At 40.0% G+C, this 26,529-nt stretch overlaps 1 protein-coding gene across 3 annotated transcripts in view; it reads left to right on the top strand.

Annotated features, from left to right (window-relative positions):
* The window catches only part of EPHA4 (EPH receptor A4), a 134,567-nt gene that overhangs the window by 97,849 nt on the left and 10,189 nt on the right, over positions 1-26,529 (top strand). For all 3 annotated transcript variants that reach the window (XM_017671538.3, XM_017671536.3, XM_017671537.3), the window contains exons 7-16: positions 2,209-2,333; positions 3,314-3,473; positions 4,645-4,756; positions 12,825-12,883; positions 14,709-14,822; positions 15,081-15,266; positions 19,245-19,306; positions 19,747-19,956; positions 21,821-21,970; positions 25,438-25,631. In XM_017671538.3, the coding sequence (XP_017527027.1) occupies positions 2,209-2,333; positions 3,314-3,473; positions 4,645-4,756; positions 12,825-12,883; positions 14,709-14,822; positions 15,081-15,266; positions 19,245-19,306; positions 19,747-19,956; positions 21,821-21,970; positions 25,438-25,631 (1,372 nt within the window). The remainder of the gene's footprint in view (positions 1-2,208; positions 2,334-3,313; positions 3,474-4,644; positions 4,757-12,824; positions 12,884-14,708; positions 14,823-15,080; positions 15,267-19,244; positions 19,307-19,746; positions 19,957-21,820; positions 21,971-25,437; positions 25,632-26,529) is intronic.

Here is a 26,529-nt window from a genome sequence, read left to right on the forward strand (position 1 = left end):
AGGCTCTCGGTTTATTTGCACATTTATGCAGATGAATTTCCCAAGTAGGGCTGGAAATACTCTTAGTTAACATGATTGTATTGTTAATGTCCTGTGTGAGATGTTTTGAGCACTTCGGCTGAGCTCATATTCCCTTCAAATGGGCACAGGAACACTGCTGCCAACTTCCAAAATGGAAATCAGATTCATTTCCCACATTCAACAATTTAGTGGTAACCCAGCCAGAGAGAAAGCATCGTAGTTAATCCGTGCACCCCACAGGCAGCCAGGTAATTCTTTCCTGAGAAGTGTGTCTATTATCAGGATCTGAGCCCTGACTACTTCTCAGAGAAAGTTCATTTTGTAACTTTATGATTTTCCCCCCTCCTAGTTTCTTTCTAACAGCCTCACTTTTGTATTTCATTTCCTGATCCTGAACATCAGAGTTTAAAGAGCCTCTTTTTATGGAGTGTATGCTAAAGTGCTGTTAGGCAATATATTTATTACCTGGAGTGAAATGGCTTTTCACAGCCAAGCAGCCTTCTTAGCATCCTTGCTACTTCTATATTTAAGAAAGTCACTTCTTACATTTGGCTGAACAATAGGTCTGTGTCAACCAGTAAAGAGAGAAAATGTGTGTGTGCATTAAGGGGAGCCTTAAGACAGCTAATGAGCACACTTGCATCTTTCATTTTCTTCAGATGTTTGGTGGCTTCCATATGTGGGCTGCATGCAGCATCTCTGTTCCTCCAGTTCGGTATTACTAACCTTGGGGTTGCCTTTGATGGAGGACATGTGGATGCGCTGTATCTTTCACTTGTGTTTATGCCTCAGATCCAATCTGTAATAGCTTGGGGAATGGGAAGGTAGTGGGGAGAGAGAGAGCGTGCAATAGGGCGTGTGTGTATGTGTTTTGTCATCTCAGGGCACCCCTGAAGGAGATGCCAGATGTCAGTAATCACCTCCAGTAACTGTTCCTTGCTGGATTAGCTTCAGTGGGAAGATTTCCTGTGTGACTGGTGTGTCTGGTGGCTTTCTTTGCCATCAGGCTGCTTGTCAGATATGGCCGAGCGTGTTTGAAACTAGCCCCATTCCATGCTCAATGATCGTTTATTACCTTCCCCCCTTTTTCCCGCTGAGTTAGGGTTTGGCAGTGGCACGCATTTTGGGGAAGAGCAGAAGGGGGACCCAGCGCTGTGTTGTTGCTCCTCCTTGGCCCCTTTGTGACCTTTGTTTTCACATGTTTCCACAATTAGGAAACAAACAAGAATATACGTTCAATTTAGGAAGATCCCCTCATCTCTGGTCCTAAAACAGACCAGTTTGCCAGATAAGGTTTCAGGGATACTTCCCCTTCCTCCTGGCGATGGCACATTTGTACGTTTGTTAGTCAAAGCAGAGCTTGGTAACAGCTGGCTGGAGATGTGACCACCACAGTGAAGAAGAAAGCATTAGGCAGCCTGATTTTATAAATCCTCAAGATATGTTCTTCCCTTACCTGGTAACACACCCAGCAGAGGACTGCTTTTGTGTCTCTCTCAGTGGAAAGAAGATTTGCTACTTAGAAGGCCAAAGCAATGTTCCAACTCTGGTAAAATAGTTGCAAAATGCCATATATGTCCAAAGAATCCATCAGTGCTTTATTTGTGTTCTTCATTATTTGCATGGTTGTGTTCAAACTGGAAACTCTCATTGTAATTAAGGAGTACTTTTATTTATTTTGGAAAGTATGTAAATTGTTTGCCTTCTGGCATTCCCTATAGAACTCTGAGAAGAATTGCAAATTGTCTTGCTTGTATGAAATTGAAGGCCAATAAGAGGACACTTACAATATTTTGGAGGTAGGATGAGATGCAGTTTTACTGAGCTTAAAAGGAGATGTTGCAACAGCTTTCATAGCTTGCAAAAAAAACAAAAAGTAAATAGCATTCACTGTGCCTACAGCCTTTTAGGAGGAGTGGCTTACAGGTGTTGGGCAGGCGATACTGTAAGCCTGTGGACCTATCAGACTTCACAGACTGTGTTCCTAAGACCATATACAAACAAAGATACTGGAGAGAACCATAAAGATGGTATGTTTTTGCACATAACATACAAAGGTGTGCAGTGGGGCATGGAAAAAAGCAAGGCAACCTACGTAAATGGAATGATTAACTGATACCACCAAAATTTTTCTATTTTTCCTAAAGGAAGATGTCTTTTGCTTTCTATTTTGTCTTTCTCCAATAGCACCATCGTCCATTGCTTTGGTCCAGGCGAAAGAAGTTACGAGATACAGTGTTGCTCTGGCTTGGCTGGAACCAGACCGGCCCAATGGGGTGATCTTGGAGTATGAAGTCAAGTATTATGAGAAGGTATTACTTGAATGAGGAAGGTTTCTTTTCTTCTCCCCTTTCCTTTTCTTCCTCCTCTCATTCTTTCCTCCCTCCCTTCCTTCCTCCATTGTTTATTTCCTTCCTTTTCCTCTTTAGCTTTTCTCCAGTTATAAGTCCTAGAGAACCAGTGAATCTTAAAGCCAAATGCATTTTGCTGCCCATTCAAGTCCAATTATAAATTTTACATAATCAAGTTGGTTATCTTGGAAAATAGGAATAATACGTTGTGTTCTAATATAACCGTGTTTTATCTTTCTAGTAATGGAAATCAAGGTGGCTAAGAAGTTCTAATCTATAAACCTTCCATCAAGGAGAGTGACTTATAAAAGTTGAAATAATGATCTGTTTAAGTAGATCACTGCTATTCAGAATCTAGGTGTGGGTTTTGATGACTTTTAATAGAAAATCAGAGAAGGAAAATTATATTCTTCAACCTCTAAAAGTCATAGAAAGATGTCATTTTTACAAATAACTTTTCTCTTAAAGGGCAAAATTCTGAAGACAGATATTTACATTCAAGATTGTCTGAAATGAGCAATTGTCTTTTCTTTTAAGATAATCACTTATTGGCCTCCTTATTAAAAGCAGAAAGGCACAATTTTTTTTCTTCATTGAAACCAGATGACAGCATCTGACATTTTCTAGAAAGAGAAGAGAAAAAAGCAAGGGGCCTCCTTATAGTTATTCTGTTAAATTTCTGAGTATAGAGTAAGAAAAGCCACCAGCCATCATGATGCCCTTCTCAAAAAAGATGACAAGTAAAGATCTGGTGGAGCACCACATTTCTTTGGTTATCAAAGAAGTAATGGTCATCCTTACAGCACTGAAGAGAGTATAGGCTTTGGAGAGCTTATCAATAACCATTCAATTTCCACTTCTGCTTAGACTTAATATTATGACTAGACTAATTAGAGACTGTATTTCGCCACCTTCCCCAATTTTATCTTCCCATAATGTAGGATCAGAATGAGCAAAGCTACCGGATCGTCCGGACGGCTGCCAGGAACACAGATATCAAAGGCCTGAACCCTCTGACTTCTTATGTTTTCCACGTCCGAGCCAGGACAGCAGCCGGCTACGGAGACTTCAGCGAGCCCCTGGAGGTCACAACCAACACAGGTAACATGGTCTGAGGCTCTTGTTACAATGCAGAGCAAATCCCATTACACTGAAATCCAAGGAGCTGTACATAAGTTTTGGTTAGGCAGGCACTTGTTGCAATGAGCATTGCTTGAAATTAGATGTTTGTAACTTAGAAAACCTCATGCTATTTAGAGAAGGGTATTTTTCATAATTTTATCTGAATGGTATTTTCGTATGATTGAAAAATGTCTATTTTTCTCTTGTTTTCAGCCTTCTGTAAGTCATGAAAAATGGGATTGCTTAAACGAACTTATTGAGGGTTGCATGGATATTTTACATTAAAATAGGGAATTTTCTCTCTTGGAAGATGAAGGGACTAAAAATGTTTTCTTACCTGTTTATTTCTAGGAATCTGTTTAAATAAAGTCAGATCAGTTTTTTTTTTTTTTGAAGCTGCTTTGAACAAATATACATCAACTCTTTTAACATGAGTTAGACCAACTCACTGATTGAATAAAAAATGTTAACAGAGGACATACCTATGAATAAGCAGTTTACATAAGATCATAATTAGTAGATCAAAAGTGATCCTATTTGGTGAGGAGGTGGTGGACAAAATTTTTAACATCAGTTCTAGAAAGTAATTTTATTCACAAATTGCTAAATACAATCAGAAAGAGAAAAGGGCAGAAAAGGAAGTAACTAGAATTGAATCGAAGGGTGTAACATCCTTTGGGATTATCCTGGAAGGCTTCATGGAGGAAGTGGCTTTTGAGCCAGGCTAAAATAATAATAATAGGCAGATGTTCTGGATAAGATTTTTGGTGGGGGATGGGGGAAGACATTCAAAACTGGTTATCCGTTTTGAAATGTCCAATTGTCTTTCTCACTAAATATCAGATCATTAAGGAAGAGGGTAGGGCTGAGAACAGAAAGGATAGGAAGAAAAATCAGTGACTGGTAACGTGTACTACAGAATTTAATAAAGAGTCTTCTGGTCGACGTTCTTCATACAGGTAAACAAAGCATGTCATTGTCGCGTTAAGGCTGTCTTAGAAAACGCTGTTGCATTAATACATAATGAAGAGCAGAAAAGGCTTTGAGCATTCCTGGTGATTTCAGAAAGTTGAAGCTTGTGATCCAGTCAGAAGTTCTAGCTCTTAGGACCTTCCCAAGGTGGTGACCCTTGTGTAACTGTCCCTGCCAGTGCCCTCCCGGATCATCGGGGACGGCGCCAACTCCACCGTCCTCCTGGTCTCCGTCTCGGGCAGCGTGGTGCTCGTGGTCATTCTCATCGCTGCGTTTGTGATCAGCAGGAGGTAAGCACGGTAGGCCGCCCCCTGTCCCCCAACTCCCTGCCCAGTTTATCTGAGGGAGCTTTTGTCTCCTCCACACAAAGCTGAGGCCTTTGATTAGCATCGTAAACACTGACGATTGCCTGGCCAACTCCCTCCTCTTTGCTTTGGTCTCCTCAAACCCCTGCTGGAGCAGCCAGCTGGACCCTGGTGGCAGCGCTCACCGCCCAGAGTCCTGGAAAGCTGCAGCTAACTCCAGAACACGGAGCTGAAACGCACGCCGGTGGGAGATTTCTAGATACTCTTAAGCTGTAAGGTGTTACACTTAGACCTCTCTAAAGCTGGGACTTACTGTCAATGGCGGAAAAAAAAAATCCATATGAAACTCGGACCAAAAATTTGAGCTCTGCCATTAGTCAGCTGTATTACCTCATCTCTTTGTCTTTGTTTCCCTCTTGTAAAATAGGGAAGATAGAATATATGCCTCTATGAGTCTTTGTCAGGAGAATTTTATTAGGCAAAATAAATAATCCAGCACACAGTAGGTGCTTCAGCATAACAGAGGTTAATCATAATGTAACCAATGCAAAGAAATGGGCACGACACTCAAATCTTCCCTGAGGAAAGGCCACCAACATTTCCAGAGAATATTCACTGAGCACACTGTGGGCACGGCACTGGTTGTGGAAATGAATCTAAAATAGCAGACTGCTTATTCTGGGAGAGCCTACAGTCTAACTTGATACTGGAAAAACAGTCTAGAAAAGACAGAAATAAAAATGGCTTGGAAGCATATTCTTTTAGATCAGGTCTTCTTATTGTTGTCTGGAGACCCCAGAGGACTAGGGGTGGGTAGGGGGCCACCACTGTCTGCCATGTGTGCCCACATCTAGGCCTCCTTTGTCTTGTGGGTGACACATTTTTCTCCAACCTTCACACTGTGCCCCCTACCCATACTGTCAACCATTTACAAAGTGGGGTTTTTGGCAAAAAAGACAGCACGGGAATGCCAGAATGATTAAACGTAAACCATTTCATGCTGCAGAAGAGGAAATCGGTGCTCAGACGGATGCACTGCTTGTCCATGGCAGAGCTCCTGGTGCCCCGCCAGTAGCCGTACTTGGCGCTCAGGCCTCTGTCTTTTGCGTTGTCTCTTTCTGCCTCTCCTGTTGGTGATCTCACTGATGTCACGACAAGGCTTCTGGCTGTTTCTACTGGCCTGCATAAGCCACCATGCCATTCCCTCACTCTGTGGTACATTATAATTAGGGTGATTACAATCATACATCCTAATTTTCCTGGATGGTCCCAGTTGTCACATGTATTCATTAATATCATGCTTCCACTCTCACTTTCCAATTTCCAAAGTGTCCTGGTATTATAGATCACTTACGGTCACCCTAACACAGTATGGGGCAACTCCCCATTGTGTGCAGGTACCTACATTTGTCTTCGAGTTTATTCTTTTTGGTGCAAAGTCCATACGTACATTTGAGTAGGGCAGTGAAGTCTATCCTGAAGAAGTTAAATCCACCATAAACCCTTTTACAGTGCCTTAACACACACATACAAGTACACATACAGAAATGCCTGCTGTACCCTGTATAGTAGGACATCTCAGTCTTTGGAAACTTCGACTTGACTTGAACCGGATTTGAATCCCCAGTGCTCTCTCCTTTCTTGGTATTTGACCTTGGAAGTCAATCAAGATGGACCTCTGTCTTGTGCATTGCCATTTGATTTTTTGTAAGTAAACATGCCAGGCACTTAAACACCTGGCAAACTGTATGCATTAATATATATCCACCTGATAGAATATCCACCTATAGGATGGAGACGGTTGTTGAAATTACATGGCCTTTTGCTTTTTTTATTACATATTTCTGCATTTGAAAATTTTATAGGGTATATAAACTTCTGTTAGAAAATAAAGATGTTTGACAGCCTAAAAATGGAAAAAAAATATTAATTACCTTACAGAATACATTTGACTAAATTCCATCACCTCATGAAGCCCAGAACCATTTGAAAGAACACTTATTTGCAGAAAGTGGGGCTCACCTTATGTAATGCCTCAGCCTTCTGGGACATTGATTGGAAGCATTTCTAGTTGTAGCCCAGCTTGCCTTTAGATTTACTTTTTTTTTTTTCTTCCAGTTTTCCTTAACACTGCAGTTAAACATGAGTAATTAGAAATAAGTCACCTCATTATAAGTTATTTCAGATGTCTGTCCTTTGGCAAAATGAAAGGAAAAAGCACATGAAAATGTAATTCAGGAAGACAAGCTTATTAAAAGCAGTCGCTGTAGAAAATAACACCGCAAAGCTTGATGACTTAATTTCCTTTTTGCTTTTATTGATCACTTCATTATTTAAGGCAGGATTGATAGCAGGATGCATCGGATTTCCAATTATGAGTCCCCACCTTAGAGAATTGAGCCTGTCGAGTTACCCAACAATGATTCCTGTCTCTTCTCCCCCATTAAAAAAAAAATGTCACTTCCCAAGGCTGATAAACACTGGTCCGTGATTGGCCCTCAATGGATCACTTTTTAGAAAATGAAATGTCAACCCCATGCCCTCCTATTGATTCTTCTTTAGTGTTGGCCATAAAGCTGTCACGGAAAAGGCTGCCTGGAGCCAGGTAGCTGACAGGCTTTGCAGCCCCTGATGCACACTCAGCTGATTCTGCCCATGGCAGGCTGTGCGCTCTATCATGTTTGCTACAGAAGACAAAATGGGAAAAGAACAGGTAACGGAAGAGGAGACAGGTAGTGTGGTCCACGCTTTTAGTGAGAGGACAAATGGAAGGTGGTAGATGGTATCGCCAAAATAATCTTGCCGCACTGCAGCCCGAAACTGGGAAAGTAACAAATAAAACACCCTAGCCTAGAAAATTATGGGGCTGCTTCGTGCTTCCTAGAGCCACACGATGCTGTTGGCAGAGTGGGCGCTAGAGATAGACCCTTTACAGGGTGATTTCCCCTCCAGCTGAGTCCCACACATGTTGAGACACTGAGATTTTTTTTTAAGAGGAGGCTGGGCCAGGGACCCAACGGTGAGAAAAGTTTCAGTCCTTCTGAGTACCTCAAAGAAAAATCTGTTTGGTGCTAATTTGTCGTTTAAGAAAGAAGAAACAGCCTCAGGCTCACAGCTGGTATCTTGTTAGTTTTGTTTTTGTTTTTTAAATATAGCAATTGTTTCATTTATTTCATTATAGTTACTTTTATACTGAGAAGCCTAGCTTTAGGAAGCCAGACTAAGCTCATTTTTTCAAGTTTTTTTTAAGTTTTCTTCTTTTGGCCAACTTGGATGTGTAAACATTTAGGGATCTCAAGGGATGAATCAAACTACTAAGTTTATAGACTTTATGTATTTAAAATGATAAACGAAGTTCATTGACTTAGATATGTTGTATATTTTCACCACTTGCATTGTGTTAAGTGAAACAACTTAGCGTTTTTTATTGACATCTCTCATCTCTGTCTTCCTCATCACTCAAGTTATAGTTCCAGGATTCTGCCGGCTTTTTGGAGCGTGTCTCTACCTGCTCCCCGGGTTCTCTGAGGTGAAGTACTTGCACCTCTGGGATGCTGTCCTTACAAAGCTGATCCCAAAGCATATATGCATATTCTAATAGCAGCATGGCACCATTTCCCGTACTCGCTGGCATATGTTTGTGAGCCCCACAGTATAGCCTCTTCATTGCTTTTTTAAGTGATTTTTGAAAGGACTGTTAACAACACTGTCATAAAATGCAATGATAGGGTCATAACCTCCAGAACTAATGGTCCGTGTTTTAAATTTCTGATGCCTCTCTCCCCGCCCCCTTACATTCATAATTTCATCGGTACTTCCAAAAGCATCCCAAATAGCATTAATAGAGTTGCTTTAGGCCACAGTGTCTTCCCCAAATTGTATTATATTGTTGGAGAAAAACTTTAAGAAAGGACTAGAATACAATATGGGTCCCTCTTTTCTGAAGGACAGCTTGGTGATCAGAGACAAGTTTTGCCTGATAAACCAGGTATGGGTAGCTTTTATACCGACGATTGCTAGTGTTACTGGGTTTTAAAGTATCCCTTTTATCTGAATTAAAGAGGAAAAGTAAATTCGAGAAAAAAATGAAGTGGCTATGGGAAAATTCAGGAAGGAGGTGCACAGGTGGCTCAAGTTTAGAAACTGTTTAATCTTAACACTCATATCTTGTATATTAGTAACTTGAGGCCTGGAGAGGAGGTTAACCAATTAACTAAACCAGGGGTCACACAGCTGATTAATTGCCTCCTCAGGACAGGAGTCCATCTACTAACTTCTAATACTGGAATAGACAGGTTATTTTAATGTCTTCTAAACTGAAAAAACGTGACCTTTTTTGAAAGCTCTTGTTGACAGTACTAGCGAACCAAAATTTCAGGAGTCTCATCAATGATATTGGTAACACTCACAATCTGTGAATTAATGTGCAAGCCTAATACATGTTATAAAGGCAGACTTTGCAAGTTGATTTTAGGTTAACGTTTTCCACTTGGGAGCTAACTGTTCGTATAACGCTCAGACGGTTACTGTTCATTCTGTTTCTGTCTTCTCTGGTATCCTAATTGGAATATTATGATCACATAAGAATGAATGCATTTAAATGTTAGCCTCAATTGGCTGTGATGAAGTCATGTAAATTCATACAATTAGGGGGCAGATGGTACTCTGGGAACATTTCTAAACAACCAAAGTGCGGTTGTATAGTTCAATTCCATCCATTTCAAAATGTTGCTCATGAAGAATTTTTAGACATCATTTGGTGCAAGACCAATGACAGCTTAAGAAAAGGTAAAGAGAAGGATGGCTTCTCTGAATCTTCACGGGCGATGCTGTGACACGCTGGAAAGGGTCCTCCTGGAGCCATGCTGCTTTTATTACATTGCTTTATCTTCTTTAATCTGCACTTTAGCTGAATAAATTACTTACCTTTTACTAATTAGTTTTGGAACAGTGAACCACATCAATCAAATCCATCCACGTGATCGGGGAAGTTAGTATTTTAATGAAAGCAGGGTTTAGGCTGGGCCCCTGCCACGCTCTTCCTCCACTATTTTGTTTGTTTTATTGAATAGTCGGGTGCTAGGAACAACACACCGGTTGGGAGGGCGGTGCTCTGGGCTCCTGCTGTTCCTCACAATGCCTGCTAATACCCTAACTACCCCTCTAGTGACCGAGGGCAGGGCTTAGCTCACCTGCAGGAGAGGCCCTTCTCACTTCTGCAGTTCCATGTTTTCTTGTGGCTCATTCACGAACAGACCACTCCCCTCCCCTCTTTTTAATCAGCTTCCCCAACTCTCCATAATGAGAAAATCTTCAACAAAGGTTTCCTTTGGCATTCAGGTGATCTGCCTCGGATGTCAATTTAGAGTTAGCACTTTAGGCTGTGTGCTTCCCTCCGGGCTGGCTGGCCGACTTCAATGGGCTTTCTTTTCTTGGGACAATAACGGACACATTATCCTACCCTGAGCCGAGGAGGAAAGGTCAGCAGGTGACAAAGGTAGAGCAGGACTCCAGCATTTTAGTTTTCAGTGTATTACTAAAAAGCTAATAAGCTCTTATTAGCCTTTGAACAGTACTCCTTGTGTTTCTTTTTCAGTGGCCCCTGTTCTTCGGTAGGGTCCTGTCCTCCAAGTAACAGCTCCAAGAGTTTTTTTAAAAAATAACACCTTCAACCTGGAATTGCATTCTTCCTTCCATGTTTAGTGGCCTCAAGAAGGCATGGGTGTGTCAGCCTTATAATTAATGATCCCTGCCATTTTGCATTTCCTCTGGCTTTGCACATAGTTGATGAATTTGCTCAATGTGACACAGGTAACTGTGCTTCTGGGCAGCTTGAGGCCCCCTGTTTCAGTTGGTATATAGTAGGGATTTTGACGAACTTAACTGACAATTCAAAGTTGGTACCAAAGCTCTCCTGCTCTTTGTATTTTTTCCTTTTCCTCTTTTAAAGGAAAGAAATTCAAATCAGTATTCAAGATCTAAAGTGGCTTAAAAGATACACTTGTAATTTTAGATAATGCTTTTAGGAGCTCTGATAAGATACAATCTCTCCAGCTGGCAAGACCCTATCACACCCTTGGGACCTGGCCACGCGATTCCCTGACATAAAATCTTGTTTTCATAGTCCCTGACCTAACATGCTTATATTTCCTTTAAAAGGGGGAGGACGGGGAAGATTGGAGGGGACTACATCTTTCATACAAATGTTTGGTTTCAAGATGTTTAAACCTGTTTCGTTTCTTTGATGAAAACAATGGATTTGAGAGCTGTGGAATTCAGTTTATGTGGATTCACTGATGTAAAATGTAATAGTACTTATCATTAACTCTCTCAGATAGCATCTTATGACTTCATCTCCACTCTGAGAAGGCATGTGAAGTAGTGAACCGGTTCAGAGCAGACACATTCCTATACTTGCTAAGAGGGCTGTGGGTGAATGGCTTGCTCCACCGCCTCCATGTCTGCATCTGTACTCTGTCACTGAGTGTGTCTGTCCGCTTGACTGCATTCGTACAGCTGTTGTAAAGATGCAGTTTAACAGTGGGCATGAAGGCTGTTTAAAAGTTCAGTGCAAAGTAAAAATGCAAGCTATTATATTGTGACTGAATTACATGTACTTCACAGTTAGCTCTAGGAACTGGGGTCTCTGTTTATGAAGCTGGCTCCTGCTTTGCAAAGAGGGGAAGAGATAATATATGTGATAAGAGCACTTTGAAAAGTTAAATACAAGGTATTATTATTTCCAAGGGAATTACACACACGGAGGAATACCTGTAGGCTGTGAGGTTCTGATTTAGGAGCCGGTTCCTGCACGGCTGGCAATTGGGAAAGGAACGTGGGTGTGAAGCTTGGGACACAAGACCAGGGTGGGCTGCCTCTCTGCCCTCTGTGCATGGCTCCTCCTTCAGGGCCTCTGTTCTCTCTTACATATAATCATCCCACCCTTCTTGTCCAGAATTCAGGGGTTCTGGTGCCCAAACGCACTGTAGCCTTTGGAATGTTGTTCCCTCAAAGCTTCAGTTTGCTCGTATGTAAGAGTCTTAACTTACCTCATCTTAAAAGTTCTAAGAAAATGCAAGATGATTATAAACTGCAATGTCGGCTTTTCACTTTTGACAGAAACATAAATATACACATTTAATCCACTAATTTGGTCTCATCTTCCCAAACTTAAGAAAGTTGTGAATGGATTTTAGATTGATTTAAATGAGATATACATACACACATGCATAGACTTATATATACACATATATAATGTATCGAGACTACTGATTCAAGATTTTTACATGTACTTAAGATTTCTGTGTCTCAAGATAAAGCCAGACTCACTCCTGTGGGACATTTAAGCAGAATGTTAACTTTAAGACCATACACCATTTTTCAGAAAGAGCATCAGGCTACCAATGGGAACTTCTCATTTTTTAGTCCTACAGGTTTTCTATAAACTCTGAAGAAATGTAATCTAGGACCAAGCAAATACCTTTAAATTTCATGAATAATTTAGAGGTTTGCATGCAGCAGCTGAAACAAGTAACCACAAAACTATTGTTTTAAGAAGATCGTATCATATGAGAATGAGTTTCTTGTGATTTTTGTGGCTTTAGCAACAAGACTTATTACCTATCACATACTGAACATCATTGTCATTAAATTTATATAGAATGCACCCAGGGAAACTTATTTTATTTAATTCAGAATATATATGGGGAAATGAGTCAATAAACTTGCATGATCTATCTTTAATGAGAAACATTTCTTTTGGGGATTTGAAATTATAATTACATAATTACAAAATACTTGCTTTATCACCTCAGTTTAATTTTGGAGTAAGAACAGAGACTCTGGACTCTGCTTTCGGATAAAACCCTTATTCACTACCAAGGTGACAAGTCATTCTCACCTTGTTATTTCACTGCCCATAAGCCTCAGTTCTCTCATCTCTGAAATGTGTGTAGGACATCTGCCTGAGTTATATTAGGGTAACAAAGAACTTCTGGCTTACAGCTTTTGTAAGTAATTTGGTTTTCTTTTTTTTTCCTCCCATTTTTAATAGACGGAGTAAATACAGTAAAGCAAAACAAGAGGCAGATGAAGAGAAACATTTGAATCAAGGTACAAAAAATTGGATTAAAAATAATTTTATTTTTAGAACATGTCTCATGTTTTTAGTATAGAAATGTCTGCATAATATTCATGTGGCTATGAATACTATATTCCTTTCATGGAATTATTTAAATAGTATACTTAAGAATATCAGCATGAACTAGGTGACAGGAGATTGTTTTAAATCAGATTAAAGATGGGATGTGGGGAAATTCCTTTACATTCCTCTTTTTCCTTATTTCCTCCTTACCCCTGAAAAGGTACTGTCTGCCTGACTTTTGTAACTAGGTGGCAAAATTTAATAGGTAACCATTTTTATCATAACAGAAACATTTTGGAGAAGAAGAGAGTAAGAAATTGAACAGTAATTGCTATACCCCGAAGAATATGTGCTGTGGAATTCAGGGCTATCAGTATTTCTTGAGTGGATTCTTGTTATTTTAATACTCCAAATGGGATTAAAGAATAAATTGAAGGAGCCAACTCTAGAATGACTTAAGCAAGCTAGAAGCTATGGACAGTGGTTGCTGACTCTCTGGGCACATCGTCCCATAGAACTTCCGGAGATGATGGCTGTGTTCTGTGCCTATGCTATCTGATACATTAGCCAATCACCAGATACACTACTGAATACTTGAATACTTGAAAAGTAACTAATGTGTATGAGGAAATGAATTTTGAATTTTATTAAATTTCAGTAATATACAGTTCAACAGCAACATGTGGCTAATAGCTACCCTATCAGAGCAGGGGGCCAGAAGAGGGAGGCTAGGTAGGAAGAACAGTCTTGAGAAAAGGTTTTCTTGGCTAGAGCATATAAAGTGATAAAGGATATGCAGTGTTTGACAACTTTTATTTCCTTGTTTCCTTTCTAAAACCATAATTTTTAATTTGCATGCAGTATATATAGTTTTAAAAAGAAAAATGGTGCTTCTTTTTGAGATGAGGACAGGACTGACAGAACTGGAATATCAAAGGGATGGGACCAACCAGTGTCCTCCACCCTCTGGGTACCCCAAAGCCTCAGGGGCTCCAGCAGGGAAAGGAGAGGTGTGAATGCAGTAGAAAGTTCCCTGTAATGCATCTTGCCCCAGACATCTCTAGGCTCAGAGCTCACATTCTGAATCTAGTTTCTAGTTTGCAAGTGACTGCGGGGTGTGACTGAATTACACTTCCTGGTATGCAAACCAGTGACCATTTTTTCTCCAGCTGAAGTTTTCAAGTCAGTTTCAGTGTCTCTACTTACAGTATTTTCTTGCCAAAACAGAATGAAAATGGAGATCCAATCCTGAGTCTCCATTTTCTCAATCCCTTTTGTCTACTCCCATATTCTCAAATCCCTTTTGTCAACTTAACCATGGTTTAATCTTAGTTTGTTAATTGTCAGTCACATATTAATTGGTCCAGATATTGGGCAATCCAGTTGAGAAAGAAAGTTTTTATTATCTTCCCTAAGGAAGGACAGCTGGAAATGGTGGGTAGGACATGAGCAACTGACCGAGACAACAATATTCAGCTAACACAGACGGCATTCTCTCAGAGAGACTCCTTCTCCTCCAATAGATGGGTTGTTTTTAAAATGGCATCCTTGAAGTGTGAAGACATTCCAGGAAGTCAGTGAAGCTGCAGCCTCTCAAGTAGCTAACAATTCTTTGTTTACCCGCTAATGAAAACCAGAGCAAGAATTTAAACATATTCGTATGTCTGTGCTAAGTATTTTTTTCATGCTAAGAAAACTTTTCCTGTGCTAAGTATTTTTAGACCCAGACAACATAAGTTTATTAGTGGTTCCTGAGAAGTGTTCAGCTAACTTATCACATGTTTATTGACTTAGGTGTTAGAACATATGTGGATCCCTTTACATATGAAGATCCCAATCAAGCCGTCCGAGAATTTGCCAAAGAAATTGACGCTTCCTGCATTAAGATTGAAAAAGTCATAGGAGTTGGTAAGTATCTGAGTGATTATCCCATAAGCCTGTTTTCTTCATGGATATTAAATATATGTACGTGCCTTATTTAAGTGCAAATGAACATATGGTATGTGCATGTATATATGTAAATACTTGTGTACATAAAATTTCCTTGATTTATATGAAACCCTAGCGCAGTGCCTGGCATGTAGTAAGCACTCAACAAATGTTAGCTGTCACTCTTTCGTTTTGAATGTGTTTCTGTCCTTAGTTGATTCTTTTCCTCTTCCAAAGGTGAATTTGGTGAAGTTTGCAGTGGGCGTCTCAAAGTGCCTGGCAAGAGAGAGATCTGTGTGGCCATCAAGACTCTGAAAGCTGGTTATACAGACAAACAGAGGAGAGACTTCCTGAGTGAAGCCAGCATCATGGGGCAGTTCGATCACCCCAATATAATTCACCTGGAAGGCGTTGTCACCAAATGTATGTGTGTCACTCCCTTTACAAAGCCAAGTTACAAGTTACTGGCAAATTAAACACACATTTTCTTTCCAGGGAAGTGACAGATGGAGCAGACCCACTGATTGCTAATAGGAGGAAATCAGTACAGGACAAGTCATTAATCTTGTAATCAGCTCTAAATGGGTCTATGGTTTATGCTGATACCCCATTTCCAAGGCAGCTTGTGTGAGATTTTAGGGAAATTAATACTGCAGATTTTTGGTATGCCTCGCCATCTTTCACATCTTTGCTAGACCAAACTGATTGTCACAGGGTAGGCGCAAGCAGATGGTAAGCAAAATAAAATTTAAGTATTTTTCATATGAAACACAACAAAACCTCACCCCACCTTGTGCTTGAAGCTTCCGTTCCAGATGCAGGGAGTGAATCTTGGAAATCTTTATTATATTGGGGGATTTGCTTGTCTGCTCTGCCTGATTTATGGCTGTTGCAGTTCAGCACCTATTTACAGTAACACCTGGTTGAACCTTCTTTTTTTAGTCCATTAGCATTCGCTGAGCCTGTGAACCACGCTTCAGTTAAAATACAAGACAGCACAACAGATGCATACTGTGAAGCAAGCCCTGAATACATCTGTGAGGCTGGCTGAGATCAGCTTATAAAGCACCACATGGACAATGCAGCCAAACAGGTTACTAGTGAAGGTGGCTCTGTTGGAGAAGCTGTAGTACCACTACAGTTAGAACAAGTCTAGGATCCTGTAAACCCGGGGCTAGGTCTCCAGGAAGGCCAAGGTTTTTCTTACTTGATTCAAGGTGCCTTGATTCAAGGTGGGAAGCACCCTCAATCAATGTGGGCAGAGGGTGTGCAGAGCTGGTGAAGGTGGGGTGGGAAAGGACAGATTAAACAGTAAACTTTGGACTTTGATCTAAGACGGGGTGGGGGGATGGGTGGGGTTGTAGGGTAAAAGTGTGCCAATTCTTTAAGAGAAAACAAAGTAGTTACTAAAAAGTGAGAGAATGTGCCCACAAATTCAGGAGTCCTCAAACTTAACATTCATCAAAATTCTGGAAAACATGTTAAAACAATTTCTTGGACCTCATCCTCAGAGGTTTGATTGAGCAGGTGGGTGGGGCCCATGAGTTCAAATTTCTAAAGAGCTCGAGATAAGCCAAAGGGAATGCTGAAGCCCAGTTCCTGGGCCCACATTTTGAGAACTTTTGTCACAGGGACCAAAGACGTGAGTGTCAACACTATTGCTACCAAGGCATGTGGTCTTGACAAGTTGCTCAAGTTTTCAGTCAAATTAAATGGTCTCCTCTGAAAAAAATAAAGATAAAAATAGAACTTGGCTTTAACAAGTTTATTTTGCATTAAATATTCAGTGTATTTAGGATGTAAAAAAAAAGCACTTTGTGTTAACTGGTATTATTATGTCCTAAGACATACATCTTTCCCCACCTTCAAAATCCTCCAAAAAAAAAAGAAAGAACCGTGGTGCTGAGGAAATACATATATATAATTTTCCACCTAAGGCAAAGGCTATAATTAGCATAGAATACCTCTATTTGCTTTTTAAGATTAGTTTTACAGACAGGATATTTTTCTGTAGCCTGTGGCCTTCGGAGCTGCCCAGAGCCCTTCACTACTTTAATTAAAAGATAACATTCTGCTTAAATACTTCTGCAGGTCCATTTTCTCAAAAGGGGGCTCTGTTCAGCTTGGGGTGTTTTTCCTGCTGCAGACAGTGATTTTCGTAGCACCTCTGCAGAAGAGAGAAGAAACAGGAGATCTTTGTATTAAAGTCCCACCGCGCCTCTAAAACCTGTAGCTATTACAGCTGTAACTGTTATAAACGACTAGATGCATTTGCATAATGCAGTTGTCACTGAATTAAAATGATTTAAAATTTCCACCAGAGGTGCTGTCTCCACTCCCCACCCCTTCCCCACTGCATCCCTCCCTGTTCCCAAGAAGGACCCCTCTCCATCCGGGAGCCCAGTCCAGGCCCAGTTTCTAAGCCCCTCTGTGTGTGGAGACATTCATCTTTATTTCTCTTAGAGAGCTCACAAAGATTCTGACAAATGGATGCTGTTAATAAACAGAAGAAGGAATGTAGAAAAACTGTGAAGGTTCTGACGATCAGACTAGGGAGGTGTAAGGTGAAGAGGTGACGTGGGAGAGTGTGAATTCATTACCAGCTGTTACTTGAGTAACTTTTTAAATGGACAGAGACTATAAATTCTCAATATTACCCCCTCTCTTTTGGGTCTTGACTCCCCTCCCCTCCTCCAGAGGGGTCTTGCAACAGGAAAGTAGGTGTTAATGCAAGAGACTCACCCTTTCTCATTACCTGACAAAGTATCTTTTGATTGAGGCAGGTTAATTAAAACTCACTTCGATGCATGTGTTCTGTGGCAAGACTGGTCACAGAAGAGGATGCATCTGAGAACCAAGAGTCTCTTGTTTGTATTGCTGGAGGGTGGAAAGGTGAGCAGCCAGGGGGAAAGCCCATTTTTATCTCATTAACTGCAGTGCTCATCAAGGGTTTGTGTTTTTCTTTCTGAAAACTCTAGGTAAACCAGTAATGTAGAGCAGATACCTTTGCTCTACATCAGGGTATCTGCTTTTTCTGCCAGCTTTCCTTCATCACTTGAAAATCTATGTGGTCTTGATTCCTCATCCAGAAGTTTTGCCTTGGGAAGATTTCTCAGACACACCACCAAAAACAATCAGAAAACAAATTGATGAGTTGGATTTCATTGAAAGTGAAATCTACTCTTCCAAATTTTTGCTTGTGAAGTGAAGACATTTCCCTTTTGCCACACCAGAACAGGCTATTCTGATAGAGGCCCTGGGTGGGAAAACTTTTAGTTTAGAATAATTATGGGGGCTTTCCATCAGGGATGGATGCACACCCATTTCCCCTGACTGAATGCCTAAGTCCAAACATTCCACAATTACAGCAATGAAAGCATGAATATTTTTGATTTATCAAATAACATTTTATTTTCCTCCTGGGGAATCTTTATGTTCTCTTTCCTTTAACCTCTCCTTTAGTAAAAGATGGAGTATTTACACCCTACCCCACCTCCACCCCCTCACAAATACCCTTTAGGAAGAAGGAATTTCAGGCCTTAAGTCCGTTGCCGGTGATTAAGAAACAAAAGAATGGTTCTTAATTCTTAAGTTCCTCAGAAAGAAAACTAAAGTGAAATGAAAGTATTATTTCCTCTATTTCCACCAAATCTTAAAGTCATTTTGATGTCTTTGCTAAAAAGGGGACAGGGCAGGAATGTTCTAGTATTTAAGTTGCTGCCTCAGATGAAATGATTTACTGAAACTTTCTGTGGTTGTTTTTATTGTTGCTGAGGTTGGTAGCTTAAGGAGGCACATGGAATAAATTTACTTACAGATAGAAAAAGGGAAAAGAAAGGATATGGCCCCTGATCTGGGCAAGCTAGGCAGGAGGAAGTTAATATTTTGCAAGCTTGAACTTCAAGATACATCAGAGTAATGATATATCCACATAGGCTCTGCTCCCTGAAACTTGGGTTTCTCTAAATAAGTAAAAATGTTTCTCTGTCCATTGATTCCTTTAGCATCTCACAAGTGGCTCTTCTGGGGACAAAACTAATTAATTATCCTAAAGATGTTTTTTTCGCGTTTAAACAGGTCTGCCCATTTATCTTCTTCCCCTTTTGCTTGAGAGAGCAATTATCCATTCATGTGCTCCCTGGATAGCAGAGGCCACTTTAGTTAAAGACCTTGTCAACAAGCCACCCAAAGGGTTAACCTTCCAGATGGAATTTAAACCTACTTGTCCTTTTAATATTTCATTCCTAGCTCCCCACAGCTGAGGCATAAGCTTGGCTTGTTTTAATTAAATTAGATCACACAAGACAGGTGTCTTGGCAGTAAAATTGTGCGCAGCCCATTTTTATCTCATTAACTGCAGTGCTCATCAAGGGTTTGTGTTTTTTTTTCTGAAAACTCTAGGTAAACCAGTAATGATCATAACAGAGTACATGGAGAATGGCTCCTTGGATGCATTTCTCAGGGTATGTGACTACTTTATATGAAACCCAAGCATGTTGGTATTTACAAAAGTCTAACAGACTCCCTTGTGTCTAGTTGTGCTCCTGGACTTTTTTCATGGGGCGAAGGAAGAAGAGAAATAAAGAATGATGTGATTTTTAAAGGCTATTAAGTCATCCATGTTCAATGAACGTAGTATTTGATTTATTCTTGTATTGTGGAGCTGTTCGAGCCATAGATTCATTACAGTTGGATAATTTCCATCTATCACAGGAAGTGAACCCAGCTCATAGGATACACTCTACAAGTGAATTAGTGACTTTGGTCAGAAAGGCCTGAAATAATGTTGAAGCTCATTGTATACCTGATGTAGACATCAGAAAAGATCCAAGTAATAAATGCTTGGTGAAAAGTAATTTGGCCTGATGCTAATGAGGTTATTCCTCATTCCTTTCTTATGCAGAAGAATGATGGCAGATTTACAGTCATTCAGCTGGTGGGCATGCTTCGTGGCATTGGGTCCGGGATGAAGTATTTATCCGATATGAGCTATGTACATCGAGATCTGGCTGCAAGGAACATCCTGGTCAATAGCAACTTGGTCTGCAAAGTGTCTGATTTTGGTATGTCCCGAGTGCTTGAGGATGATCCTGAAGCAGCTTACACCACCAGGGTAAGGAGGGCTTGGGACCTGTGGCTTTCGACTCTGATGACACAGTTGCTCTCTTCTCGCTTTGATCTTTAAGCTCTTTGTGATTTTACAAGTTTCCTCATCCTCCAGAGCCTCTTCATATCCATGCATCCATTTTTAAATCACATTTCTAAGATGGGAATTTTGAAATAACATCTAAATGTATGCCCACCTTAAAAGCTACAAACTAGAGCTTCATTTATTGTATTTTTTCTTTCTCTTTCCTTTCTCTCTCCCTTCCTTCCTGCTTGTCTTAGGTTTTCTATTTGGTTCTTCCTATTATTATTTTTTTAATTCTTTTTATTTTAAATAAGACAGAGACTGTTTCTAGTTGGTTGGCTACCAAAACTGAGAATGTATTTACAGGATTTATAAAACATTTACACTACACAAGGTTCTGCAGTATCTAATGGCCTTCATTTTACTACTGGTAGATAAGCCAGGATTAGGGCACAGTTAAAAGTTATCAATATACAGTTAATGGCTTTGCTATCTTAGCTGGAGAATTTGAATGTAGGATACTAATGGAATAAACACAAAATTATAAAAGTTATTGGCCATTAGGGCTGACACTGTTAAACTCAGTATGAAGCAGTTACGAGCCATTTTCCTCCTGTAAAGCTTACCATTTGCAACTGCCATCCTAAGCATTGGGTTTCTTGTATGTTTGGCTGGTTGACTGGTTATAGTTTTCTTATTAGTGTTCAGTTTTATTAGCTCTAGTTTTGATCCATACACATACCTTCATTTGAATTCCAAGCCCACTCAATTTGAAAAGAATACATCTCTCTGAATGCTAAAGATCTTTTATTTTTCCCCCAGTCATTGGAGAGATGAAAGTCAAAAGAGGCTTCTAGAATGATACATTTAAGTTCAGATATTTAAGGATGGTAAAAGGCAGCATAAGTGTCCTTGTGTATGTAACACATATAAATGTAGTATACTCAGTTTTCAGAGTGAACTGAAGAGTCAGTGCAATTTCTAGCACAATGTGTTATCCTGTTGGGTAGACCTAATACAGCAAACTTTTAAATGAAGTCGTCTTGAACAGCTTAAGGGTCTGAATTCAAGTTGAGTTCCTAAATGGAACCCTAAGAAATGTGAAACTAGATTAAAAACACCTTGCACATAAGCAAAATTAAACAAGAGACATTGGAGAGGAAAATAATTCAACTTTTCCTGAGTAATAATTCAACAGCTCTCCCGTTTTTGCAGGGTTTTTTTTCTTTAATTAAGTAATAGTCAAAATTCTACCCTCATTCCATTAAAGTCAATAATGACTCTAGCATCTGGTATCGTTGGCTTCCTCTGAGAACCTGTGTAGTGTATTCTAGCTATGTTGGGCCTGTTTCTCGTGCTATGTAGGAAGAGGAAGACAGTGTGATAGATAGAAATTTGCAGATTTACCTCCCTTAGCTCATGATTTCAGAAGCAATGCTAAGTATTGCCTTTGTGCTTCTGGGTGAGATAACCCAACAAGAAGTCAAAGGATATCAGCTGGACCTCCACGGATACACCATGGATAACACGTATTTTATAAAACCTGAGATTCATTTTCTTTTACAATATTGCCTTAAGCAGAGCTCAGATAATAATAGGCAGGCATCTTAAAAATAATTAAACAGATGACTTGTTCCCTTCCCTGTGACTAAAGAAAACATATGAGGAGAACTGTCTCAACCTGGAAGATGTTAGTTAAAATAAGCAAGTCTCTTATTATTGTTTGGAGAGCTATCTCAGGAATGTTGTTTTCCTGGTTGGCAAACAGTAACGACATTCAGAAACTAGAGTGGCACATCAGTAATGTACTTAGGGAATAAATAACTTACGGCTCGAATGATCATAGGGTGGCAAGATTCCTATCCGGTGGACTGCGCCAGAAGCAATTGCCTATCGTAAATTCACATCAGCAAGTGATGTGTGGAGCTACGGAATCGTTATGTGGGAAGTGATGTCGTATGGAGAGAGACCCTATTGGGACATGTCCAATCAAGACGTGAGTCTTTGTGTTCTGAAATATATGCCTTTGCATGAGATTCAGGAAGTTTCACATGAGTGTATAATGGAGAGAGTGTTGAACTTGAAATGATACATTAAACTCAAGATTTTCTTAATGCAAATGGATCTAATAATCTAGTGAAACCTAATGGTTGTGAATTTCAGGGACCCACAGTGCACAGCCTGAATGGTACAGTATGGGAGATAGATAGCTGTAGATAGGTGGATGCCTAGATTGATAGATGATGACAGGGAACAGTGTTTTCAGTTAATTTTTCAAATCCATACTAAAACACAATTAAACTTGGAATTTTAAGAAAATGCAAGGATATATGAAAAACACCAATTTCACATGTGAGAAAATTGACACGAAAGGTTTATTGGAAGAAAACAAGTGAATATTCTAAAGCTGGCATGGTTGTAATTAGAGCTTGCCCCATGAGGACTCTAAAATAAAGCTTCACTAAATGACCCTTTGTAAATTATGCACATCCCTTTAAATGTACCATCTGGACTACTTCGTAAGGGAGTATCCACAATGCCTGCAATTTCAGAAAAGCATTCAATAATGACACTAATAAGATTCCAGAGTAATAGAATTTAATTACAAACATCTCCAGTGAGAAGGGAATAAAAAAAAAAACCCTAGACCAGGGGGTCTTCCTAGAACACTTATTAACTAATTCTGGAAAGGTTTTTTGACTTCTGGATGGGTTGAAAATTGGATCAAAATAAAATGGCCATTTTTTGAACTTCCATAATTTTGACATGTATGAGGTAGAATATTAGCACAGAGTATTTACAAATGCATGGTATTCAACTTATCAAAGTGTATTTTAGAAAAAATCTTATGTTTTGGAATGTCACCTGACCATCTGCCTTATCTTGAAATAGGAATTTGCAAAGCCTTGACATTTCAGTAAAGAACCAGGTGCACTTAAGAAATAGGATGCTGGTTGCCTTATCAATACAAGAATGTTCTGAGCAATAGAGAAGCTAAGTCACTGAATGTCTAGAGGGGCAAAAGAATTCTCTAACCAGATTCAGAGGCATGATAGTGTTGACACTGTATTATCTGTAAATTATAAAGGCAAGTTCACAGCAGAAAGAAAGGAAGACAGCAGCCAGCATAACTGATAAATAAACAGCCTGGGAAAAGACTGTACAGGTGAATGGTGTGTAATCTGTTGTTTGATATAATTGTACTATGCAGACACTTTGAAGTACCTTCCTTGTAGCACCATATAGTTTCAGGTTAGGTACTTTAAAAGGGTCAAAGACAAGACAACCCTAAATAAGTGCATGCATTTACTTACTTGTTTGATACTTAAATTTCCCTTATTTCAGTTGAGAGTTATTATGACCAGGTGTTCATAAGAGCAGAATATCTAAAGATGTTGCCAGTTTTTGTACCTTAAATATTTCAGACCTGTAGTTTTTATAGTGTCTCTATTACACTAATTTTGTCATTTTAAACTTTGAGTTCTCTGCCTTTATGCAGGAGAAAGCATCTGAAGCCATTTCTTTCTTACAAATAATATTGATTGATCATTCACGTGTATTTGTCTCTCTGTTGGATTCTGTGTAAAACAGGAATCGATAGGAACTATAACTGGAGAATTACTTTCATGAGTAGAATTCATTTGGCATGCGGTGAATGGAGTCAAAGTCACTATTGAAAATATGTCAGACTTACCAGGTTTTTTTGTTTGTTTTAATCCTCTGCCCCCCAAAAACATTCATCAGTAAACTGATAAAATAACGCTTTGTTAACCCACGTGACATCTTCCAAGATGGCAGTAGATAGGGAGCAAATAATAGAGTCTTAAGCAGAATGAGGACATAGAACAAACTGTTGTACGGCATCAGCCCAGTGCTGCTTGCATTCTCATTATTTCAGTGTAAAATGGTTTCAGCAAGTTTAGAGTCAACACCATGCACCCAGAAAGACAAAAAGTTTAAGTTAGAGGATCACACTGATTTAATGTAATTCCCAGAAATAGACAAATGTTCTGTAAGATAGCACATGGCAATCTACTTTGGAAGGAGAAGTAAATAATATGACTGCGAGATGTTGGCAAAAACATGGGAGAAACGGGATCAAAGAGCTTATGAATCACAAAATGATTGTTAACCTGAAACATCCTGCCGATGAGAAAGACGACATTTCTATTTATGTAGAAAATGAACACAACTGAACTGACTAGGTTAAGGTGAAGGCCAGTTGTGAGCAGTAGATAGACCTGCTGCAGGGTGAGTCCAGTGTGGTCACCAGGATGGCTGCAGCCACTGGTGGCTTCACTAATAGCTACCATTTGGTATAAAGGGGGGGGGAGAAAAGACTGATTTAAAACAAACCTTTTTGAAACCTTTTAAATCCCCAAACAAAGGACCTCCAGAATCTCATCGGATACTCATAAACAAAGCTCATGGGTAGCCAAGAAATGATGAAGTAATTCCCCTCTTTCAATTTGGCATGAGTCATACCATATTACATTACTTGGAATCACAGCCTGAAGAAGAGGGTTTAGAGAAAAGCCAATAAGAAAAATACTGTAAAAACTGTGAAGACAGATTAGAAAAATTAGAATTATAAAAAAAGCTATTTATAGCTTATTAGGCAGAGAGAATTCTCTGGACAGTAAGACAATTACCATCTAACATCATAATTTCTTTCTTAGATACTCAGTGGTTCCTTTTAAAATGTAAATGCCCTGAAAGAAGTTTTGTTTATTATTTTTTTTTGCTAACACTTTGGAAAAAAAACCTACTTACCCCTTTAATAGAGTCAATTCACACAAGCCAGCTGAGACCAAGAAAGAGCTACAGAATTGGTATATTGGTGTATTTTGGTCTTCCAAAAGTACAAATAGCTGGCCATCCGGAGGGGTTGAGGAATGTGCTATTTCAGGTAGACTGGTTCTGGATTGGGAGGTCTGGAAGGTGGGTTCTGGTATTGGCCCACTAGCTGTCTGAGCAAGAGGACACAGGCTTAAATGATGCAAAGCAGCTTCCCTTTTGGAGGTGACTCAATGCTTCCTAAGGAACGTCTCTAGCACTGGCTTAGGGTCGGGTCCCTTTTGCTAAGGGTGTTTAAGCTGAAGCTGGAGAGCAAAAAGGGGAGCGTCACTGCCGTGTGAGCGCCAAGGACTAGGCCAGCACCATGTTGTTGATCTGATTGGGTTCTGACCACTTGGGAACATGGGTGCCTCTTCACTTCAGAGTTTCTGATTGGCATTGCCTGGCATTTGAGAACATCTCATAGCAACAGCTGCCTCCCCTTGTCCCGTGTATTGTTGCCAGCAGTACTCAGGTCCAGCTTTGGCTTGTGTGAAGAAATTGGAGCTATTCCCGTGCTCAAGCTTTCTGTCAGCCTGACATACAGAGAACTTGCTGATCAGGGGGGCAAACCTCTAACAACAGCTTGCCTGGCAGCTTAATATACCATTTTGTTTTCTTTGATAGGTGATTAAAGCCATTGAGGAAGGCTATCGGCTCCCCCCTCCAATGGACTGCCCCATTGCACTCCACCAGCTGATGCTAGACTGCTGGCAGAAGGAGAGAAGCGACAGGCCTAAATTTGGGCAGATTGTCAACATGTTGGATAAACTCATTCGCAACCCCAACAGCTTGAAGAGGACGGGGACGGAGAGCTCCAGGTCAGCCATGCTTGCTAAATAGTGATGTATGAAAGAATACATCAGTTGTGGCAGGCAAGTGGTGACTCACTTTAATTCCTGCCTTTTCATCAGAGGCCACTTCATAGCTCTCCGCAACCTCGGTGGCTTCTTTCCCAATCAGTGGAGTATTTACGGCAGTTTTATTCACCATTTTGCAGAGCCTAAAATACCTGTCAGGCTTCAAATACTAGTTAGGATAGCAAAACAAAAACGAAAAACAAAGAAATAGTTAAAGTGCTTATTTTATGATGCTGTACCTGAAAATTTATGAAGAAGGATGAAATGTGCTTTTGGGAGATGTTCCGGTTGCTAGATGCTCTTGTTTTGAAAAAGGAAAGGAATATTGGTGTAGCGAAAAATAAGGATTAGGGGACAGCTCCTTGTGCCTTACAATTTTAAACGGACATCAAATGTTCATTGTAACAGAGGGTCATTAGATTTCAGTGCCTAAAGTTTCCCTTTCCTGAGTGGTTCAAGAGCAGAAGGTAACCAGGACCACGATAGAAACTGATCCAGTTACAAAGCAGGCAGGTGAATGTTCGGGAAGGGCTCTGCAGTGATTGAATCACCTGTACAAGAGCAAAATGAAGAAGCTTATCGGTTCAGAAAAAAGAGAAACATTATGGAAGTTTTATAATTCAGTAGGAACTTCCTACCTGGAGACTGGGCTGTACTGTAAGATTCAGGCATGTTATCTGAAAGGGTGTAGACCATCTTTATCAGTTAAATTATTTTAAAAACAGGCATGATAAGACCAAGCGATTCAGGCCTGCATAGATGAGGCATCTACTCCTCTAAACCTGCACTTCTCAAAGTCGTCTCATATATTATAACCCTGAGTTAAAAATAGATGGACACATTTTCCCCATGAGATCCA

Source organism: Manis javanica, chromosome 12 (assembly GCF_040802235.1).
Source record: "Manis javanica isolate MJ-LG chromosome 12, MJ_LKY, whole genome shotgun sequence".
In the NCBI taxonomy this organism is placed as follows: Eukaryota; Metazoa; Chordata; class Mammalia; order Pholidota; family Manidae; genus Manis; species Manis javanica.